We start from the raw sequence: 19,110 nt of genomic DNA on the forward strand, positions 1-19,110 counted from the left end.
GATCCCAGGGTCCTGGGATGGAGCCCCGCATCGTCGGGTTCCCTGCTCAGCAGGGAGCCTGCTTCTCCCTCTCCCTCTGCCTGCCTCTCTGCCTACTTGTGCTGTCAAATAAATAAAATCTTAAAAAATAATAATAATAAAATACTGCAGATGCTCCCTGAAGTGGTGGACCTGTGTTCAGTCCTCTCCTCTCATAGTTTATCTGCAAACCTGCCAGTAGAACTCAGTCTAAACGCGGGACTGATCATGGCACTCCTCTGCTTACAGATTTTTCAGTGGTTCCCATATCACATCTGCGACACTGCTCACCTCTCGAGAAGCTATCCTTCCCCTGTTCCTGTCTCACCTCCTGCCTTCTCCTCGAGAACTTGTGCTCCACTCAGAACCACTCACAAGGCCCCAATACACAAAACTCGGTTCTTTCAAGTCCCTCTGTCTTTGTGTGCAGTTCTCTGCCCAGGAAACTGTTCTGCGCTCCTTTACCAGTCAAGTTTCACCCATCCTTTTAGGCTCAAGTGTTCCTTGAATGTGGCACAGGCTCTGACCAAAGCTCCATTCCTCAGACTCAGTTTGTCACTCATTGCCTGTATTCTCAGAATACTTTGCACAAGCCACCATAACAACACTTCTCAGTGTGCTGTATTTATATGCAGAGGGACATTTGGGTTAAGAGCATGGGTCTCCCATTCAGACTGACTTGAGTTTGAAACCAAGTTCTGCAACTTACTGTGTGGCCGTGGAAGTGATTCTGAGTCTTAAGTTTCCTATTTTGGAAAAGAGGGACTTAGCGCCTAACTCATCGGGCTGTTGTGATTACAGAATAAATGAGACAATGTGTTTAATGTGCTTTGCACAATTGGCCCATTATACTAACTAACAGTAATTATCACTGGCTTGTGAATGTGTCAAATGCAAAGACTCAGGCCTACATTTTGTCCATCTTTCTATCCCAGTGACTGGCACATAGTGGTGACTCAGTGGATGCTTCTTCAAATGCATACATGAAATAGCATTCGAGATGTATTCTTCTTTACAGGAATAAGCTACAGGCTTATTCGTTTTAGGAATTTTACTGAGGTGTCAAAAATTCTACTGATTTTAAGACATACTCCAAATCGTATTCGTCTTTCCCTTTGCTAAACTAGTCCTGAACTTACTCGTGTAACATAATTTGAGATCAAAGTTGAGTTTTTAGTATGTTTTCTGCTAAATTCTCCCTTCACTCATTTAAGAGTTTTTACTACATGCACATCAATTTCATTCTTACTCAATCCTTCGTGGAACCCAGATTACATCCTCCTTTCTCACATGAGTCATACCAACAGCATGCATGTGTATAGGACTTACGTGCTAAGTACTGTTCTATGAGCTATACAGGTTCCAAATCCTCTGTGTGATTAACCAAATGGACTTTTCTAAGATGATGGTGAGTGGTCCATGTGATTAAATTCACTGCAAATTCTAGCCTAGAGTTCTGGCCAGAGCATAGCATTTGGACCCCTAGAAGAGTCTAAGTTCCTTGAAGGCAAGCTTATTTCCTGCTTTCTCTGCGAAGAGTAAGTCTCTTGAAAGCAGAGACTCAGTGAGCCCGGCTGACGGGACTTTTCCTCTCCTGTCCGGGTAATTAACTTCCACCGGAGAGGCAAACGTTCACACCAAGGACTCCAGAGACTCCCTGGAAGGTTTAAAGCCTCACGAGGTTTAAAAGCCTTTAACCTTAGGAAAGCGCCCTTTATCCCTCGGCACCTCACACTCTTGGGACTGCGGTTTCTCTTCGGTGCTCCGGATGACCCCTTCTAGGGTCTCCGACAGGGACAAGACACAGGAGGTTGAGAAACATCTTTGTCCCTTTCGATGTACCAAAGGTGGGTCACCGTGGGGGCCAGGCGGCCTATCCGCGGAGGCCTTGGGTCCTGGCCACCCGCGGCGACCCCACCCGCCCACGGGAGCGGGGCAGCGTCCGCTCTTCCCGCGGAAACGCCGCCGAGGCGCAGACGCCTCGCGCCCGGCCGCCAGGAGCCTCCGTGGCTGCAGCGCCCGTCGCCGCCACACCGGAAGCACCCCGAGCGCGTGCCGGGCGGGTCGCCGAGGGTCCTACGGGCGGGGCGGGGCGGGGCCGCCGGGCCGGTCCCCCTCCCTCCCCCTTCCCCCCTCCCCCCGGGGGCGCGCGAGAGCCGGGCGGGGCCGGCGTCCCTTCCGGGGAGCTGTGGCCGCCGCGGCGTCTCCGGCGGCTTCCCTCCCCGCCCCCCCGCAGCTCTGGGTGACGCTTCTCCAATAACAGCTCGCGGGGAGCCGCCGCTCCGGGCGCCCCTCATCGCCGGCCCCGCCAGCCCCGCCCCGCTGCCGGCATGAGGGCCGCGGGCGACGGCGGCCTGGAGCGCTTCTGCAGCCCGGGCAAGGGCCGGGGGATGCGGGCCCTGCAGCCCTTCCACGTGGGGGACTTGCTCTTCTCCTGCCCGGCCTACGCCTACGTGCTCACGGTCAACGAGCGGGGTAACCACTGCGAGTACTGCTTCGCCAGGTAGGGCGGCGGCGCGGGCGGGGGCGCCGCGGCGGCGGCTCGGACCGCGGCGGGAGGAAGTGCGCGCGGCGCGTCGGGTCCTAGCGCCGGCGGTTGGGGCGGCGGCCGCGCGGGCGGGCGGGGCGCTTTCACCCCGCGCGGGTCGTGCCACGTGCGTTCGGACCGAGCAGCCGCGGGCCCGCCGCCAGCCCCCGCACGGCCCATTTTCCGAGTTGCTCACGCGGGATGGGCTCACCCGGGAGTTCACTCCGGGCTCACCCTCAGACGTCGGCGCGGAGCCAGGCTTGTTCCAAGCCCCGGCACGCGCTGCGCACTTGGTGCGTTGCCGGCCCGGCCCCAGGTTCGAGCAGCCACCGCCTGTCACCTTTAACTTGTGCTTCCTGCGGTGTGTTCTCTTCCCCCCCCTCCACCCCCCAGCCCAGCCCTGCCGCAGACTTGCCGTTCCCTCCGGGGAACTTAATGACACTTAACATTTCATGTAAAGTACGCGGCTCCTCCTCTTCCTTCTCACTCAGCGCTTGTGTTTGGAGAGAAGCCAGAGTACTGACCACACAACCCGGGATTCCGAAGGGCTGCAATGATGGGACGTACCTAGCCTTGGTTTGGGATTTTGAAAACATGGTCTCTGAGGGAATTAGGCAAAATGTGTGGTTGGAAATAGTATTTAATTGCGGCACGTCATGTATATACATATACATACATATATACACATACATCTGTATTCATCTATATGCATATATATTCATCCACATCCACACATAATTATATCCTTAAGCTTTATGACAGTTTCAGACCCGAAAGGCGTTAGGAATCACCAGTCCAACACACTCTCTCCATTTTACAGGCGAGAAAACTAACGCTCAGATAGGAAGTGTGGTTGTGGCTCTTAGTCACACCAATAGTTAAGGGAATGAAATCTGTTCGCTTCAGTTCTGTCCATTTCCTACTAGTTAGGTGCTCAGTAAAATCCCCGAGACAGGAAGCATGGTGTTGAACTACGTGTGTACCCCACCTTCCCTACTCTCTGAAGAATGGACCCTGCTTTACTTTCTTTGAATCTCAGTTTCTTCATCTTTGAAATGGAGCTTCTTGGGTCAGATTGCACTGACCTGAGGTCCTGCAGGTACTTTTGGAGTACAGGTCTCAAGTCCAACATACACCAAAGTACCCAGTTTCTCAGACTTGTGTGCCTTATTCTATGATAAGACATAGCAAAAGAAGGGACAAAGGCTAAATATTATAGTAATCTTGCCCAGACTCCCTGCCAGAACTGTCTTCCGCTTGGGGGGACCTGGAAAGGCACTAGACGCAGAATCATGCCGTGGGCAGCTTAAGGGCTGTATGTGATGTGGCTCTTTGAATTGGTGAGTCAAGAGCTAAAGGGTCATGGCACCACTTTGCAACGTTTGAGTGAAGTGAGCATTGGGTTTTCCCAAAGTTAAAAAGGCTGCTGTGACTGGTCCCTTGATCTTCTGAGCCTCGCTGTGGCTCGGAGTCTGAAGCAGTGTGGGTGTCTGGAGTGGCAGGAGCAAAGCGGGGTCACCTAGCACGGAAGGTGCTTCCGTCCATCAGGAATCCTGGTGATTCCTGGAGTCCATCCTGTGAGAGAGGATCCCAGTGTCGGGCACATAGTAGGTACTCAGATGGTAGTTACCCGTGCACGCCTCCAATGAATTAGAGATCAAATCCCTCTGGGTTCAGAGGGGAGAAGCAGAGCTGAGAGATGCTTCTCTTTAGCTGTGAGTGTCCTGACTATATCTAGTGTATACACCCCCAGCCTTACTTAGAACATTAATGTATGGTCAGATGCAGCTCCACAGAGCACCCGGCCCTATGTGACGGAGCGTGCTTTGTTTCTCCTTTTTCTGAATAACATTTGTTAGGGTCATTAACCGCTGTCTTAGACCCCTCACCTGGGCTGCTATGTGCATTGGGGCAGTATCACTGTCCCTGACCCTGCCCCCGGCCCCCCCGCCCCCCACTTTTCTCTGTTTGGCTTAGGTGAACCGCTCTTAACAGCCACAGTTCATTTCTTCTCTTTCCCTAACGAGTCATTTGAAATCAACTAAGATAACACACAGGAAATAGTGATACCACGGTACCTATGAAATTGGAAATATCTTTGTACACCACTCTATGATTTCTATTAAATTCGATTAGTTTAGAATTAGTGGTTTAGAATTAGTGGTTAGGTCGTTCTTATAAATTTTGCACCATTTCCTCTGTCCACTATTTGATCATGTCCCAGAACAAACCAATCTGTCCAGCTGTACTAGAACACATGTATGTCTCCTGGAGCCTCAAGGGAGTAGGAGCAGAATTCTCAAATATTAAAGCATACAGGGTAAAATCTGCTACTTCCCCACCCCACCCGCCCCTCCCCCACAGGAAAAAACCCCAAACTACTTCTTATCCTTTCTTGTGCTAGAAGTTTAGCATAAATGATATTGCTTAAGGTAAGTGAGCCACTGGAGGTTTTTCTTGTCATATTAATTGTATCTGGGTTTAACTTATTTTGAAGGAAAATAGGTGATTTCTGCAGTAATAAGTTCTATAAATTGAAAAATAAAGGGAAGTTTCTCAGGTCCCAGGGGAATGGGATTCTTACTGTTGGCACAATTCAGACAGAGGTTTGTTTCTGGGAATTTTAAATTTGTACACATTTTCTCAGTTTGGTGGTGATAGTTGGGAGGATGTTTATCTTGCCTCAGCTGCTAGAAGGCAACTCCTAAAAATACAATAAATGTTTTCCAGTTGGGAGCCAGATACATTTTGTATACACACACACACACACACACACACACACACACGTTTTTTTGGCCATTGGCCACCTTTCTATGGCAGATACTTTTATATTTCTTTTCCTTTTTTTTTTTTTTTTTTTTTAAGATTTTATTTATTTGACAGAGACACAGCGAGAGAGAGAACACAAGTAGGGAGAAGCAGGCTCCCCACCAAGAGGGAGCCCGATGTGGGGCTCGATCCCAGGACCCTGCGATCATGACCTGAGCCGAAGGCAGACACTTAATGACTGAGCCACCCAGGCGCCCCTTATATTATATTTCATACTTAGTATTCAGCATATTTTAACACTGTTATTTGTCTCAAAAAGGGAAAAAATCTGCTGTAACCCAGTGTTACATCTCAATATTCATTCTGTGTGCAATTCCTCAGGTGGGAAAATGTCTCTCTCTTGATCTTTTATTTTCTTGGCTCGTGGATCATTTAAGGGCAAGAACATTACCTTTTTTGTTAGTTCATTCCGAGTATGGGGGGAAAGTAGGAAGGCCCACTTAGCCTTCTCGCAATAGAGCTGTTAGAACACAATTTCAGGAAATTTATGTCATGCCTGGCTCACTCAGAGTGGTTTTAAAAATTAAAATGCTTGCATGAACAAAACAGTATGATCGAGATGTCCTGTTTCAGCAGTTGTAAAGATGTGATGTCTCACAGATTTATTCTGTAGTACTATTCATCCTGTCTAGCCCATTGTTTTACCAGACTGTCAAAGTAATATTTAGTAGATTTTAATCAGTATTAAGAGGCATGAACTCTTGCTGCGGTTTTCTTAAGAAACCTTAATGTTCTCTGAAAGAACCCTGGGACTGACCACCTGAAGCAGCACCTCAGATCGGGGAGTCATCCCCAGGGCTGCTGGGATTCTGTTTATTCCCAGAACATTCTCTGAGAATTGTATGGTCTCTAAGGGGAGAACTGACTTCAAATGTTTTCAAATTATCTTGCTTTCTGAATGAAAAATTAGACATGTGCTCTAATAGAGAATTCCCTCCTTTCCACAAGTATTTCTTTAAAAAATGGGTAGTAAGATTAAAATATACAGACAACAGATTTCCTCTAAAAAGTTATATTAAATAAAACAAAATTCAGCCCTCTGTACATCAGGTGATGAGATATTATGTTGTCACTTTCCGTATTAGAATATTGGAAGTTTTTCATTTATTTAGAGATGGCGAGGCAGAGACTTGGGTGCCAGATCAACTTGGTTTGAGTTCTGGTTCCTCCCTTCCTGACATTTGTCTTTAGGGGAACTACATAATGTCTTTGAATGACTAGGTTCCTTTATGTTTACCGTGTTCACATGAACGCCTACCTCCGGAGCTACGTGAGAATTACATGAGCCAGTGGAAGTCGAGCGCTTAGTAGAGCCCTGGCACAGAGTAAGCTGTCATGATCCGCGTGACGGTCTCGCTCGTGCTAAATGTGACAGGGTGATAAAATATTGCAGTGTCAGGGACATTTTTATCATGGTGGTGTTGGGAAGGGGGTACCAGGAAGGAAATACTGGAAATTGTTGACCAGTAGAGTCATCCTTCAGATGGCACATTCACCCCGAGCTAAGAGCAGCCGTTCTCAGCCCCCAGGTCCCCCAGAAAATAACGGATTTCACTTTTTTTCAAAACCTAATGGAAATGATATAATGAACCTACAACAGGTAAACCTTTTTTTTTTTTAAGAGCCTTTTCTAGCTCCAAAGTGCTTAGATGCTCTAATAGTCTTTTGCCATGAGATTAAGCTAATATTTGAGAAGAGAAATGGAGGCAAACAGAATTTTCTGCATGGCAAGCCTGTCATACCTCCTCTCTGCTCTTTAATTTTTGCATGGTTCAGTTGTGGCCAAGGGCAGTCCTTTAAGACTTTAGATGTGGCAAGCGCCATGACACACGTATTTTTCATATGCAGGGAACACAATTCCTGTTATAGCTTATAGGGGCTCTGGGACGAAGCTGTACGGTTGGAAATGATTTGACATGAAAGAGACAGAACAAGCAGCAGGATATGCTGAAGTGAAATTCAAACCCTGGTGAGTTAAAAACCACCATCTAATACCTTTCCTTCTCAAAAGCAATTGCACAAAATCTCTCAATCAAAAATATCTGAAGATCCCATAAAACGACATTCCTTAAAATCATGTTGCTTTTTGCAGCTCATAAAGCATTTCCAGATACAGTCTTCTTTTGATCCTCCCAAGAATGGCTTATGTAGAGGGAACCTTACCCCATTGCACGTAGGAAAAAGCTGTGTGTCGGAGAGTTGAAGTTGTTTCCTTGAATTTCACATATTTTTGTCAGATGTTTATTGAGTGTCTTCACTCAATAAAGGGCTCTGTGCCCTTCATGGACTGAGCCATGTCTTACTATTCTGAGTGTGGTTTCCTTCCCCTACCCCTTTTGGCCTGAATCTACTGTGTTGTTCCACCCGCCCCAGACACTGGGACATCTTCACTCTGATTTCTTCTGGAGTGAATGCTATTTTTATTACCTCTTTTCTTTTGCTTCTCCTTCCTCCAACAGGTAATTCAACAAACTAATGTTTCTAAAAGTTGAACAAATAAATTGATGGAGCGGTCTTCGATCTGTATCTTAGGCTGCTATGGGTTCAGAAATGTCTTTATTACAGTGCCTTGGAATTTGCATAAGAGCTATATATATATATACATATGTATATTTTATGTATCAATTATTACATAATAAAATGTAAAAAGAACACAAGGCTTTGGTCCTTTTGTGGGCTTAGAATATTTAAAAATACTAAACTAGAACTAAGATGAGTTTGTTACCTAAGTCTTTATACCCACATATAAAGAGTCTGTTTCTCTGGCCTCTGGTAGGACAGCATCAGAGTAGAACCCCTTTTCTTTTTCTTCAACATATTCGTTCCTCAGAACTTGGTGCAAAGTTCATTTGGTTAGGTTTGCAAATAAAATATATGGTGCAGCTATGCTGTAGGAGGCCCCTGGATGGTATTCCTGTAGGACAAGCAGATTGCACACTATCAGTCAGAAGGGTCTTTAAGAAATACGAAGACATGGGCGCCTGGGTGGCTCAGTCGTTAAGCGTCTGCCTTCGGCTCAGGTCATGATCCCGGGGTCCTGGGATCGAGCCCCACATCGGGCTCCCTGCTCCGCGGGAAGCCTGCTTCTCCCTCTCCCGCTCCCCCTGCTTGTGTTCCCTCTCTCTCTGTTGAAAAATAAATAAAATCTTTAAAAAAAAAAAGAAATACGAAGACATGTCTTAAATTTCTTTGGAAAGATCCAGTGCTCAGAGCTGTAGTCTGGCAGTAGCTGGTGTTCAGGCGAACTCCGAATTGGTGAGAACCCAGGCAGCAAAGTTGACTGTTTTAGAACTTAAATGGCAAAGAAGGTTTCTATTTTAGTTTGGTGTGTGTGTGTTTTTAAGATTTTATTTTTAAGTAATCTCTACACCAACATGGGGCTCGAACCCACAACCCTGAGATCAAGAGTCACATGCTTGATCCAGCCAGCCATGTGCCTCATCTACTTTATTTTGGTGTCTTTGACTTCCTCTTTTGCCTTAGGTTAATATCCCTTTTCTTTTTCTTGTCAATACAAGGAAAATACGAAATAATTACAATTTTATGCCACTTTGTTTCCCAAGGAGGCAATCAGTAATCATAAATGTCCTTTTATATTCTTGGATTCATTAATAACTAAAGTCACTCCCCATCCCCACACCTATACCTTTTTTTTTTTGGACCTCAGATGTAGAGTGAGGTAATCATATTTCTCAGTTCCAGGCATGCTTCATCTGCTCTGTGTAAGGCCAATTGGATTTAGAAGAATTTCCCCTCTGTTACTGATTTCCCATTCTCATTTCCTGCTCCTCTCCCAGAGCCCCTCTCTGGGTTTGCCTCCGAGTCTTTGAATACGTGTGTCTTGATCATCACCAGGGAACTAGACCTACAACAGGGCACCCTGCTTGTACTTGACCAGACTCAGACTTTGAGCCCTCTTCTGGTCAGCCTGGCAGCTCCTTGGTTTTCTGTAGCAGTTCCCTGGGAGAGGCCCCTCATCCCCAGAGAATGGCCAGTGCTAGGACTAGAGGTTTCTGTCCCCTCTCAAGGGACTGATATTATCAGCCTCTCTATCAGCCTCCCCTTTCCCACCCACATCCCCAACTTCACATCTTTGGGTTTCTAGCAAATCTGTGGTAGTTTAGGGGTGCAGAGCTCTGGCAGCGAATTGACTGAAGTCACTGCCTTTTCAGGGATTGAACCCATGACCTTGGCCTCATTAGCACGGGTGCTTTAACCAGTCACAAAGCCACACACCTCACTTTGTGTAACTTCAGCTGACTCTGTTCCTACCACCCTCAGAGGCCTCCTTTTCAATTGCAAAGGCGTTCACACCAACACAATAGAACAGAAGGAAATCAGATCTCTTCAAGACTCCTCTGAAGGACGGAAATATGCAATTTAGCAGGAAAATAATACCAAAAAGTCTTGAGGGTTCAGGAAACAACTTCTCTTTCTAGTCCATGCATTCGCTGAGAATCCAGCTGTGTCTCAGATTCTTCTTCAATCAAAAGTTTAAAATTAGTACGGAGCTCCTTGTGCCAATTTATTAACATAAAATCTGGTGACTCTTGTACACTAAGTGGAGGGTTTCAGATGACTAAGTGGAAATATCGCATGCATATTATTAAAATAGATTTGAGTTACTTTTATAGGAAGGGGGGCTCTGAGAATTTGTAAATGCTTCTCTTTGGGAAGTTTCTAGTCCATAGAATCGACTTGCTATGATGATAGCTAAGACACTGGTGTGTATCAGCAAGTGCATTCTGGTTATTCGAGGTGTGTCAGTGCCCAGGGGACCCTGACTCACCCTGCGGAAGAGGTGAAATAAAGGCAACTCGCCGGAGAAGCGAATTTCACAACAGGGCTTGAAGACAAAGGCATATCCTGGGGGAGGGAGGTGGTGAGAAAATCTGGCTGACCAACAGGATACAGGTTTTCATCAGAGCCAAATAAAAAATCTCAAGGATTTTGTAGCCTGGCACTTGAAAGGAGTTATATTGCAATTTGTGGCAAAATGAAAAGACCTTGGACAGGAGGAGGCTTTTCTCTCCAGTCTTTTGAGTACCAGGAGAGACTCTTCAGGGATGCGGGTTCTGGGCTCACACTTTGTTGATTGCCTTCACTGTGGTGATGTTTGTATAGGAAACACTTGCCCCCGGGCCGCCTGAGAAAGCTCTTATCCATCAATTGCACAAATCTGTTCACAGTGATAGCCTCCCATGGCCTTCAAACCTCAACAGTAAGAGACATTTAATTATGAGCAGATGGTAAACTCCTTGAGATCAGGGATTCTCTTTTTAATGTATTCAACAAATATTTATATCTATGGAGCACTCACTGGGTTCTAAGTCCCTAGGAAAGGACTGTGAAAAAAAAGGAACAAAAATCCCTACCATCACGGAGCTTATATTCTAGCAGGTTTTTTTAATCTTTATTTTAGCCTCAATGCCTTGAACTTTGTGAGGTTTCAGCAGATTTTTGTTGTTGTTGAAGGCAGTAAGGTTTGGAGGTTGAGTATTTTCTTCTTCTTTTATTTGGTTGAAAATTGATAATCCGTGTAGGTCATAAAGACAATTCAGCGAACCAAAATATTTAACCACACACCCTAAGTCATGACTTCTGCAAACTCAGGGCGAGCTTTGATTAAATACTGAGGTCTAATGAAATTGTAACCTCCCCACATAGTGTTAAAACACCTGCAGCTTTGGGTAGAGATTTTTTGGAAGTTAATGAAATTTAGTCTACTCAAACACCTGAGTAAATATTTCTAAAGATCACTTGAAGGGAAACTTTCAGGTTTTTTCACCTTAGAAACTTGCAGGTTCACAAATTTAGAATTTAGAAACAATCTACTTATTTCACTCAGTATTTAATTCATTTCCACACATGTTCAGGCCTTCCAAACACCCAGTTACTAAGTATTTTCTAGATTCAGAGCATGGCAAGAGGCTCCCCTCCACCTTCTCTATCTCTGTATCTTCAGAGAATGGCCCTATTAGGGCCATTAGGACTCCGCCTTAGAGTCAAGGCTGCCTCCTGGGGAATCCCCAGGGCTAGGCTTCAGGCGTGAGGTTTGAGTCCCACTTGCTGTGCAGGATTCTGTTCACTCCTGGAAACACACACACTCACTCACACACACACAGGAGCATAGGCAAATGCACGTGTCATGCTGATTCTCCCCTGCTGTCCCTCTGCCTGGCTAACTCTCAGGTTAGAAGTCTGTCCTGATTTCTGCAGGCTGGAGTAGCTCCCTTTGTCTTTGCTTCCAGGGCACCTCGTAAAATACTTCCTTGGGCACACTTGCTCCTGAGTGCCGGAACCAGGTCTCATTCATCTGTGTTGCCCAAGCCCTTAGCCCCAGGCCTATCTCTCTGTTGCCTTAGTAAATAATTATTAAGTGAATCATCTCATTTCTGCAACTTATTTTACTAGTGGCTCTTTGGACAGGCCTCTTCACATATCTAAATATGTAACTCTGCTCATTCTTAGGGCTTACAAATACTCGCAGAACCCTTCATTGATCCCTATTTTCTTCAGGACAAAATCTTGACTGTTCTACTCCTCCATATTAAGTGCCCTTCCCACAGTAACCAGCATTATCCCTCCCTGCTCTCTTACTCACACCCTAAACACAATCTGGGTGGTCTTTCCAGTATCCTGCAAAGGTGCTCTATCATTCTTCATTCTTCCTTTTGCTCATTTGTAACCATTTTCTCTGAATGATTCCCTTCCCTATCTTGTACCTCCCCTATGTCTGTTCCTTCTCAAGGGAGATCCAGCTCAAATTGCATCTTTTTTATAAAGCTCCTCCTAAATACTTCAGCCCACAAATCTCTTTGTTTTATTTCGTTATTATTTTATATTTACAGTAGTTTTTACATTTTTTGAGCACTCTTGCTATTCTAGGCATTGTGTTCTAACCCTGGGGCTTCAAAGATGAGTAAGACAGCTTTCTCTGTAATACCCAAACTTGTGTGTCCTTAAAGAGTTCGGTCCTAGGAGTAGCTTCCTGCTCTCAATTCTATGTCATTTAGGCCATTTGGATGCTGAATCATTTTGCCTGATATTTATACTTACCACCATTTGCATGAAGGTAGGGCTTATGTCCCCAAATAGCTCAACTATTATAAAAATATCATTCCTCCAGAGTCTGGTACAATATTTTACACAGAGAAAATAATACTTTTTGAATAGAACTTACTTGGCTAAGGTAGATTAACTTATTTCTTTCCTGCTTCATGTACAAAGTTTTGTAGTATAAAAAATGTCCTTTTTAATTCAGAAATACACATGGAATCAATAAGGATTGAAAGAAAAATGTCTGTTAAGTCTCTTCAAACAGTAGCTGGTAAGGTTGAGTTCTATGGTATAGTATAGTCAATCAGTATAGTCAGTCAGTCCACAGTGGAGTCACTCACCTCAACAAACTGGCATTTCAGTATTTTATTGTCTATAGGAAAATAAAGCCAAAGGGATGAGGGAGGGTCACCTATTAAAATTCTTCTGTAAGCAGTTTTAAAAGGTGTGTTTTCTTGTAAATAGGATTCAGAGCAGGTCACCTGTTTGTTGGGCAAGGCGTTCATTCTCATGTTTGGCTGCAGAGGGCCTGACCTCTGTTCTGGAATTCACATTTAGCAATAGGTTATGAAGGTATTTTTACATGTTTTTGTTTTTGTTTCTTACTCTGCGGCCAGAATGTTGACATGAGCAATATTGTGAGGAACAGCTTAAGTTTTTAAATAGTTAAATTTATATGCCTTTGGTTTTGTCCTTTTCCTTGATATTGACTCACCTGGGTGTTGTAGAAGTTAGGGCAAAAGCAGTCATAGGGGAATCTAATATTATTGGTATTCATTACAAAGAACTAACGATAACATCTGTCATTTATTGAGCCACCGGAGGAAACGGTACATGTTATTTATCATCAGTTCCTTTATGAGAGAGCGAGTGAACAAGAAAAGCCTGAGTTGTTTCCTTCATTTTGACTTCCCAGTCAGTGGGCGTCAGAGAGGTAAAAGATAAAAGTAGCAAGTAAGTGTCATTCGGATCTCGCACAGAAGTTAAGATAGAAAATGTTTCCAAATGGAAATGCTAAGTTTTGCAAGTCCATACGTGCCTTCTTTGGGCAGGTTTAACTGTTGGGGATTTGACGGGGCCTACAAGGTGAGGTTGGCATGTAGGCATCATCCAGCGGCTACAGAGTAATTTCATGTTCACTGTACCTTAGGCTGAATATTTCTCTCCTCTGTCCATAAGCTTCATGAATTTTTTTTTCTTTCTAAGACAGATTTCATCTCCACCAGAGCCTGCATTACAACAAATCCTAAATCAGTGTCCTCACTTTTTTTTTTCATTGCTGAGCTGACTTTTAACGAATCAGTGATGTGTGGAGTCGTTTTACAAGATTTTGTTAGCTTTATTGAGGAATAATTGACAAATATAACTATGTATTTAAAGTATACAACATGACCATTCGATATACATTGTGGAGTGATTACTAAGGTCAGGATAATTAACATATCACCTCACACACTTACTTTTGTGTCATTTGGATCTACTCCCAGCAGCGTTCAAGTACACAGTGCTGTATTACTAACCGTAGTCACTGCAGAGCCCCGGAACTTAGCGCTGAAAATTACTGCCCTTTGACTTACGTCACCCCTCCTTGCCCTGTGAATTTTATAGCAAGGCCAACCATTTTTTTGCCCTGACCACCAAGCCCGACGTCCTCCTTGTAAATCATGGCTCCTGTTCCAATAGTTGGGAAAACCTATTAGTTGCTGCCTTACTGCCCTAAATATCTCCTGCTTCCCCAAGAGGCCCCGGGCTCTAACTTTTAACAAGCCTCAGAACAAAGCCCAATGCGAAGGGGAAGGTTCAGCACGGCTCTGGGAAGAAGCTCCCCGCTGCACGTGGGTCCGTTTCACTGTTACATTGTGGATTAAAGTGATATGCGGAGCATCTTTCACTATTACACAAAAACCTATAGCCTTAGTATTATCCTTGTCCCCTGACCAGGGTTATAATAGGGTTCTGCCACAATTCCTCCAATTTTTATTTCTCTCAAATAAAAATTTGCTAGTGTAACCACTCTCGCTGGGTGGGAGGCTAACTTTGTTTCTGATTGTCTTATTTCAACCCATGGTGAAGTTATATTGCGCCGCTGGGCTTTTTTCCTTTTCTCTTTTTCATTTGGCTGGGGCTGCCTCTGTTCAACAGAGCATACTTGTCACTTCTTCTGTCACCGTTAGTTAAAAGTAATTGTTATTGCAAACCCCCTCCATGCCAGGTTCCTTTTCTTTCATGGTGAAACCCACTAAGCATTCATTTCAGTAGCGGAAAAGTGGGGAGCTTACAGGATCAAATCCTTTTTATCTAGACCAACAGCACCTGCGGCAAGGCATTAACTAGCCGGAGTTGTTAATTACATCTCTAACTTGTTGATCTTCATGGCTTCTAAATTTGAAAAGCAAGAAAATTAATCACTGCATGTGTCTCCTTCAGTAGAAAATGACAGGAGCGTGTCTTCAGCGTTCTGTTCCAGTCACTGATAATCAAATAGTTGCACTTTCCTGGAACATTTCTCTCCTCCCTTTGTGGATGGAATTGTTTCTTAAGTTCAAAGAGTCCTTCCGTTCACAGCAGGGTAGATATTTGCCCATAAAACAGAGACTTTAGAAACATAAGTCTGCAAATAGGAGTCTGAATGAGATCGTACTGAAAACAGTTCAGTAGTTGATACCACTTAAAAAAAAAACGAGAGTGGAGGCTAATGAGAAGCGTGATAGCACACTTCACTTGTATTTTCTCATTTAATTTTCATAACAAAACTATGAGGCAGGAACTGCATCTTTACAGTGGAGGAAAGGGTCCAGAGAGGATTAATACTTTGCCCAAGATCACATAGCACCTCAAGCACCAGAAGGAGGAAAGGATTTGAGCTAGAGAGGTGAAGTAACTCCTCATATTCACCCTAAATTGTGAAGCCCAAATCAGGAGGAGGTGGGAAAAAGCCTCAGCTCTCTTTTTTAAAGCTTGCACCTGGCTTCTAAAATACTTTCTTGGCATAGTTAGAAAATACAGTGTCAGCCACTTTATTCTCACCTTAACATTGATCAAGGTCGCTCAACAACCTAATACATCCAGAATGTGCCGCTCATTCTTAAGATGAGTTACCTTGCAAACAATCTGCATCGCAGAGAATTACTTCAACACTAGTCAGCAACTTCTGCACCCAAAGAAACACTCAGCCCGAAAGGATTACCATAGGCCTGGGCTGGTGGTTCTGCCTTCTGGAAGCTGATTAGAATCTCCTGGAGAGCTTTTTAAAAATCCCAGCACAGACCAATCGAATAGGAGTTGCTGGGTCCTCCCCCAGGCCCAGATGGGTTGAGACACCGTGAGAGGTTAGTAGCATTCACTCTTCACTGTCTTTGAGGTCCATTCCTTTTGGGTTATTTCAGTTTATTCCTTCAAGTGACCCTTATTAGTCTTTCTCTGAGAGGAATTTTGTTTTCTTTGTTTTGCAGTCTTTCCCCCAAACCTCCTGGACAATTCAGGTCAGGTTACATTGCAAATGAGAGATTTATGGCTGCGTCTTGTGTAGGAACAGAGTTTATTCTAAACGCCTTCCTTGTATGTTCCTACAGTGAAAATGGATATCGCATATGAAGTTTCTCTTTGGCTAAATGTCTCGGTCAGCAATAGTCAAACACTCACAAAATCTCTGTGTCCTCCTTCCTCACACACACACACATGCACACACGCACACAATGTAGGTACCAGCTCAGCAAATTTTAATTTGAGTTTCAACCGTTAGACTTACTTTGAAAAGTTTACCATCTCTCCCTAGCTATGGAAGGAACTGAGGCACGCATCTAGATAGTGGAAACAGAACTCCCTCTCCTGCCACCACCCCACCTCATCTAAGGTTGCTCATACCGAAGTAGATCAAAGTAGATTTGTATGCTCTTCACTATCAGTAACTGACTTAGCTTTTCTCCTTCTCTGCTCTGAAGGCAGTTTGGCTCAGGAAGATGTATGTTAAGAACATTCACATATAACCAGGCAGTTGCTTAAATGAGCGTACACACAGTCAAATCTGCCCCAGAGCCAGGCATAACTTTTTGGTAATTTGTAAGAACTATAATATTCTGTCACCCAGTTCCCAGTGGACATGCTCCAGCTTGGACTCGCCCTGTCTGAGGAACACTTTGATGTATTGTACTGAATGACAGGGAAGGACTTTGTTTGCACAGACCAAATACACAATCCTTACTTCATTCCAGTGCATTTTAAGTGAAACCAATTACTGTGTCACACTGTTGGTTGAGAAACCCACTTTGTGGGGGTGTTCCCTCCAGAAATCTCATTTTGAAAAATGATCCTGGCTTCTCCCCATTGGGTATTAGAAGCAAAGTGGCATGAATGGGGTTTCGTTGGAACTGAGAAGTTATGCCAATGAGAGTAAAGAATGCCTTATGTTTTGTTATTACTATTTGGTTATCCAAACACGTAGAGGATTCCTGCTTCATGTAGTAGATCCTCCTGAATAACTGTCACAATAACTCAAGGAAGGATATTCTTGCGTGATGAAGACAAAATTTGTACCTCGACATGTGAATTCTGATTCTGCTACCTACTTGCTGAATGACCACGTTGGGTTAGATATTTCACCTTTGGATCCTCATATGTTCATTTGAAAAATAGTAATAATGTTTTTCTCACAGAGCTGATGGACTTACTAAGATCAGTTTTCATATTTTTTGGTCTTAAGGATCCCTCTATACTCTTAAAAATTGAGCACTCCAAAGAGCTTTTGTTCATATGGGTTATGTTTATGAATATTTACCATACTTGAAATTAAAACAGAAAATTATAAAGTATTCGGTTTAAAATGACAACAGCTATTACTGCTAGCATAATGTGGTTTGTTTTTGTTTTTTTTTTGAGAACTATTTTACAGAACAAAAGAATTAGAATAGTGGTGGTGTTCCACAGTTTTACAAATCTCTTTACTGTTTGGATTTCCAGAAGACAGCTGGATTCTCAAATACACCTCTGAATTCAGTCTGTGGTAGTATGTAGTTTTGGTTGAAATATGTGGAGAAAATCCAGTCTCAGATACGTTTTCAGAGAGGCATATTTTAATAGCCTTTTTCAGTTAATTGTGAATAAATTTTGATTCACTAAAACTTGGTAAATGAATTTGTCTTAAAGGGTAGGCCCTTTAATGTGCAATCTGAAGCCGTATCATGATGTGAACTTCGTGTGCTTTGTTACGTTGAAATTCCTTGGTCTATCTTGCACTTCAAATGACTTTTTTAGCCATGCATTATTTTTAAAATATCATGCACCTGTCATTTGAAAAACATTGGTTCACTGAATTATGTAGACATTGTAAAAGTCGATGTACCTCATCAAACCATAGGGAAGAAAACCCCACAATTGTTAATATCCCCGGCAATCTCGTCACATGAGAGATTGTCAAGCTCACAGGGGCAGAGGCTTATTTTCCAAAATTCTCATATTTGCTTGAAAGCCGACATTTTAACATTAGCCACACATATTTTCTGTTGTTTTCCTTGAAGTGACATTCATTTCCATCATATATCTGCCAAATCCTCAAGCCTGAATAACCACCGTTTGTGTAACGTGGTTCTTTTAGGTAAAAACGGAATTCCAAGAGGAAGGGGGGCTGGTTCACTTTAGGACTCCAGCGCTCACACAGGTGGTTTCCGCCATCGCGCTTCAGGGTCAGAAGAAACACCTGATGCGTTCTTCCCAACTTATCACAGAACGTCAGGAGATACATACCCAAGCGTGAGACTGAACAAAATTACTATTTGTTACTGCTTCATCAGGGACATTCTTAAGTAAAATCGGCCTTCTCCCCCCTTAACTCTGAGCCTGTGGAAGTCAAGAATACAGGGACGCACGGACAGCTTGATTTGCTTTGATTTATACCAAGGCTCCTTTACACCTTACACCTGCTGCAGTGCAGTTGTCAAAACAGTGTTACTTTGAAAGTAGTTTGGACTCCACTGACTTCCGGGAAGGGTTCCTAGGATCCCGGAAGTCTCCAGACCACAATTTGAGAACCACTGGGACAGACTCTAGAAATTATGCAACAAATTGCCAACCCTTAAAAGTTAGCCATTTCTTTCTGTCTCTTGTTGTTTGTGGCTTGTGGACTTGGTAGCCGGCTAAGGTGAATGAAGCCTGGCCTTTGGCTTTGATGAAATCCCACTAGAGTTCTTCCCTAGCTCTCGAGAGCCCAATTTTGCCTTTTCTCTCCCTTGGGATGTTACCGTGAGGCTAAAAATAAGCCTTGGTTTCGTATTAACTTTACTGCTTGCCTCTGCAGGACAGGCCACTGAATCCTTGCTTTTTGGTATGATCTCGGGCTAATAAGGATATTTTTGTGATCATTTTCTCATCTTTTATATCAGGGTGTCTTAACTTTAGTTTCAGAGGCTGTTCAGTGTCCGTGGATGGGCTTTAGGTGGCTCAGAGCCCTTGAAATTTCACAAAATTTTCTGTTGTTTTGGAGGGTTGGGGAGAAGGTGGGTTGTTCGGAGAATTAATAGCTTCAATCAAATTCTCAAAGAGCTTCTGTGACCTCTCCCCCTGCAAAAACAAACATTAATGAACGACTGCTTCAGATGGACATTTTTATGAGGTAGCATCTACCCATCCATTATCCATTTCCACACGCACCTCTTTTTGGAAAGAATTCTAAAGTTCCATCCCTG

At 44.0% G+C, this 19,110-nt stretch overlaps 1 protein-coding gene across 3 annotated transcripts in view; it reads left to right on the forward strand.

The window, feature by feature from the left end:
- The first annotated feature begins 2,257 nt into the window (after window positions 1-2,257).
- Window positions 2,258-19,110, forward strand: part of SMYD2 (SET and MYND domain containing 2) — a 49,031-nt gene continuing 32,178 nt past the window's right edge. Inside the window, exon 1 of one of the 3 annotated variants that reach the window (XM_032393123.1) lies at window positions 2,258-2,521. In XM_032393123.1, the coding sequence (XP_032249014.1) occupies window positions 2,349-2,521 (173 nt within the window). In that variant the 5' untranslated portion in view covers window positions 2,258-2,348. The remainder of the gene's footprint in view (window positions 2,522-19,110) is intronic. The other 2 variants (XM_032393122.1, XM_032393125.1) reach the window with 2 other exon arrangements.

This window comes from Phoca vitulina, unplaced genomic scaffold (assembly GCF_004348235.1).
Source record: "Phoca vitulina isolate PV1807 unplaced genomic scaffold, GSC_HSeal_1.0 scaffold71, whole genome shotgun sequence".
NCBI lineage: Eukaryota > Metazoa > Chordata > Mammalia > Carnivora > Phocidae > Phoca > Phoca vitulina.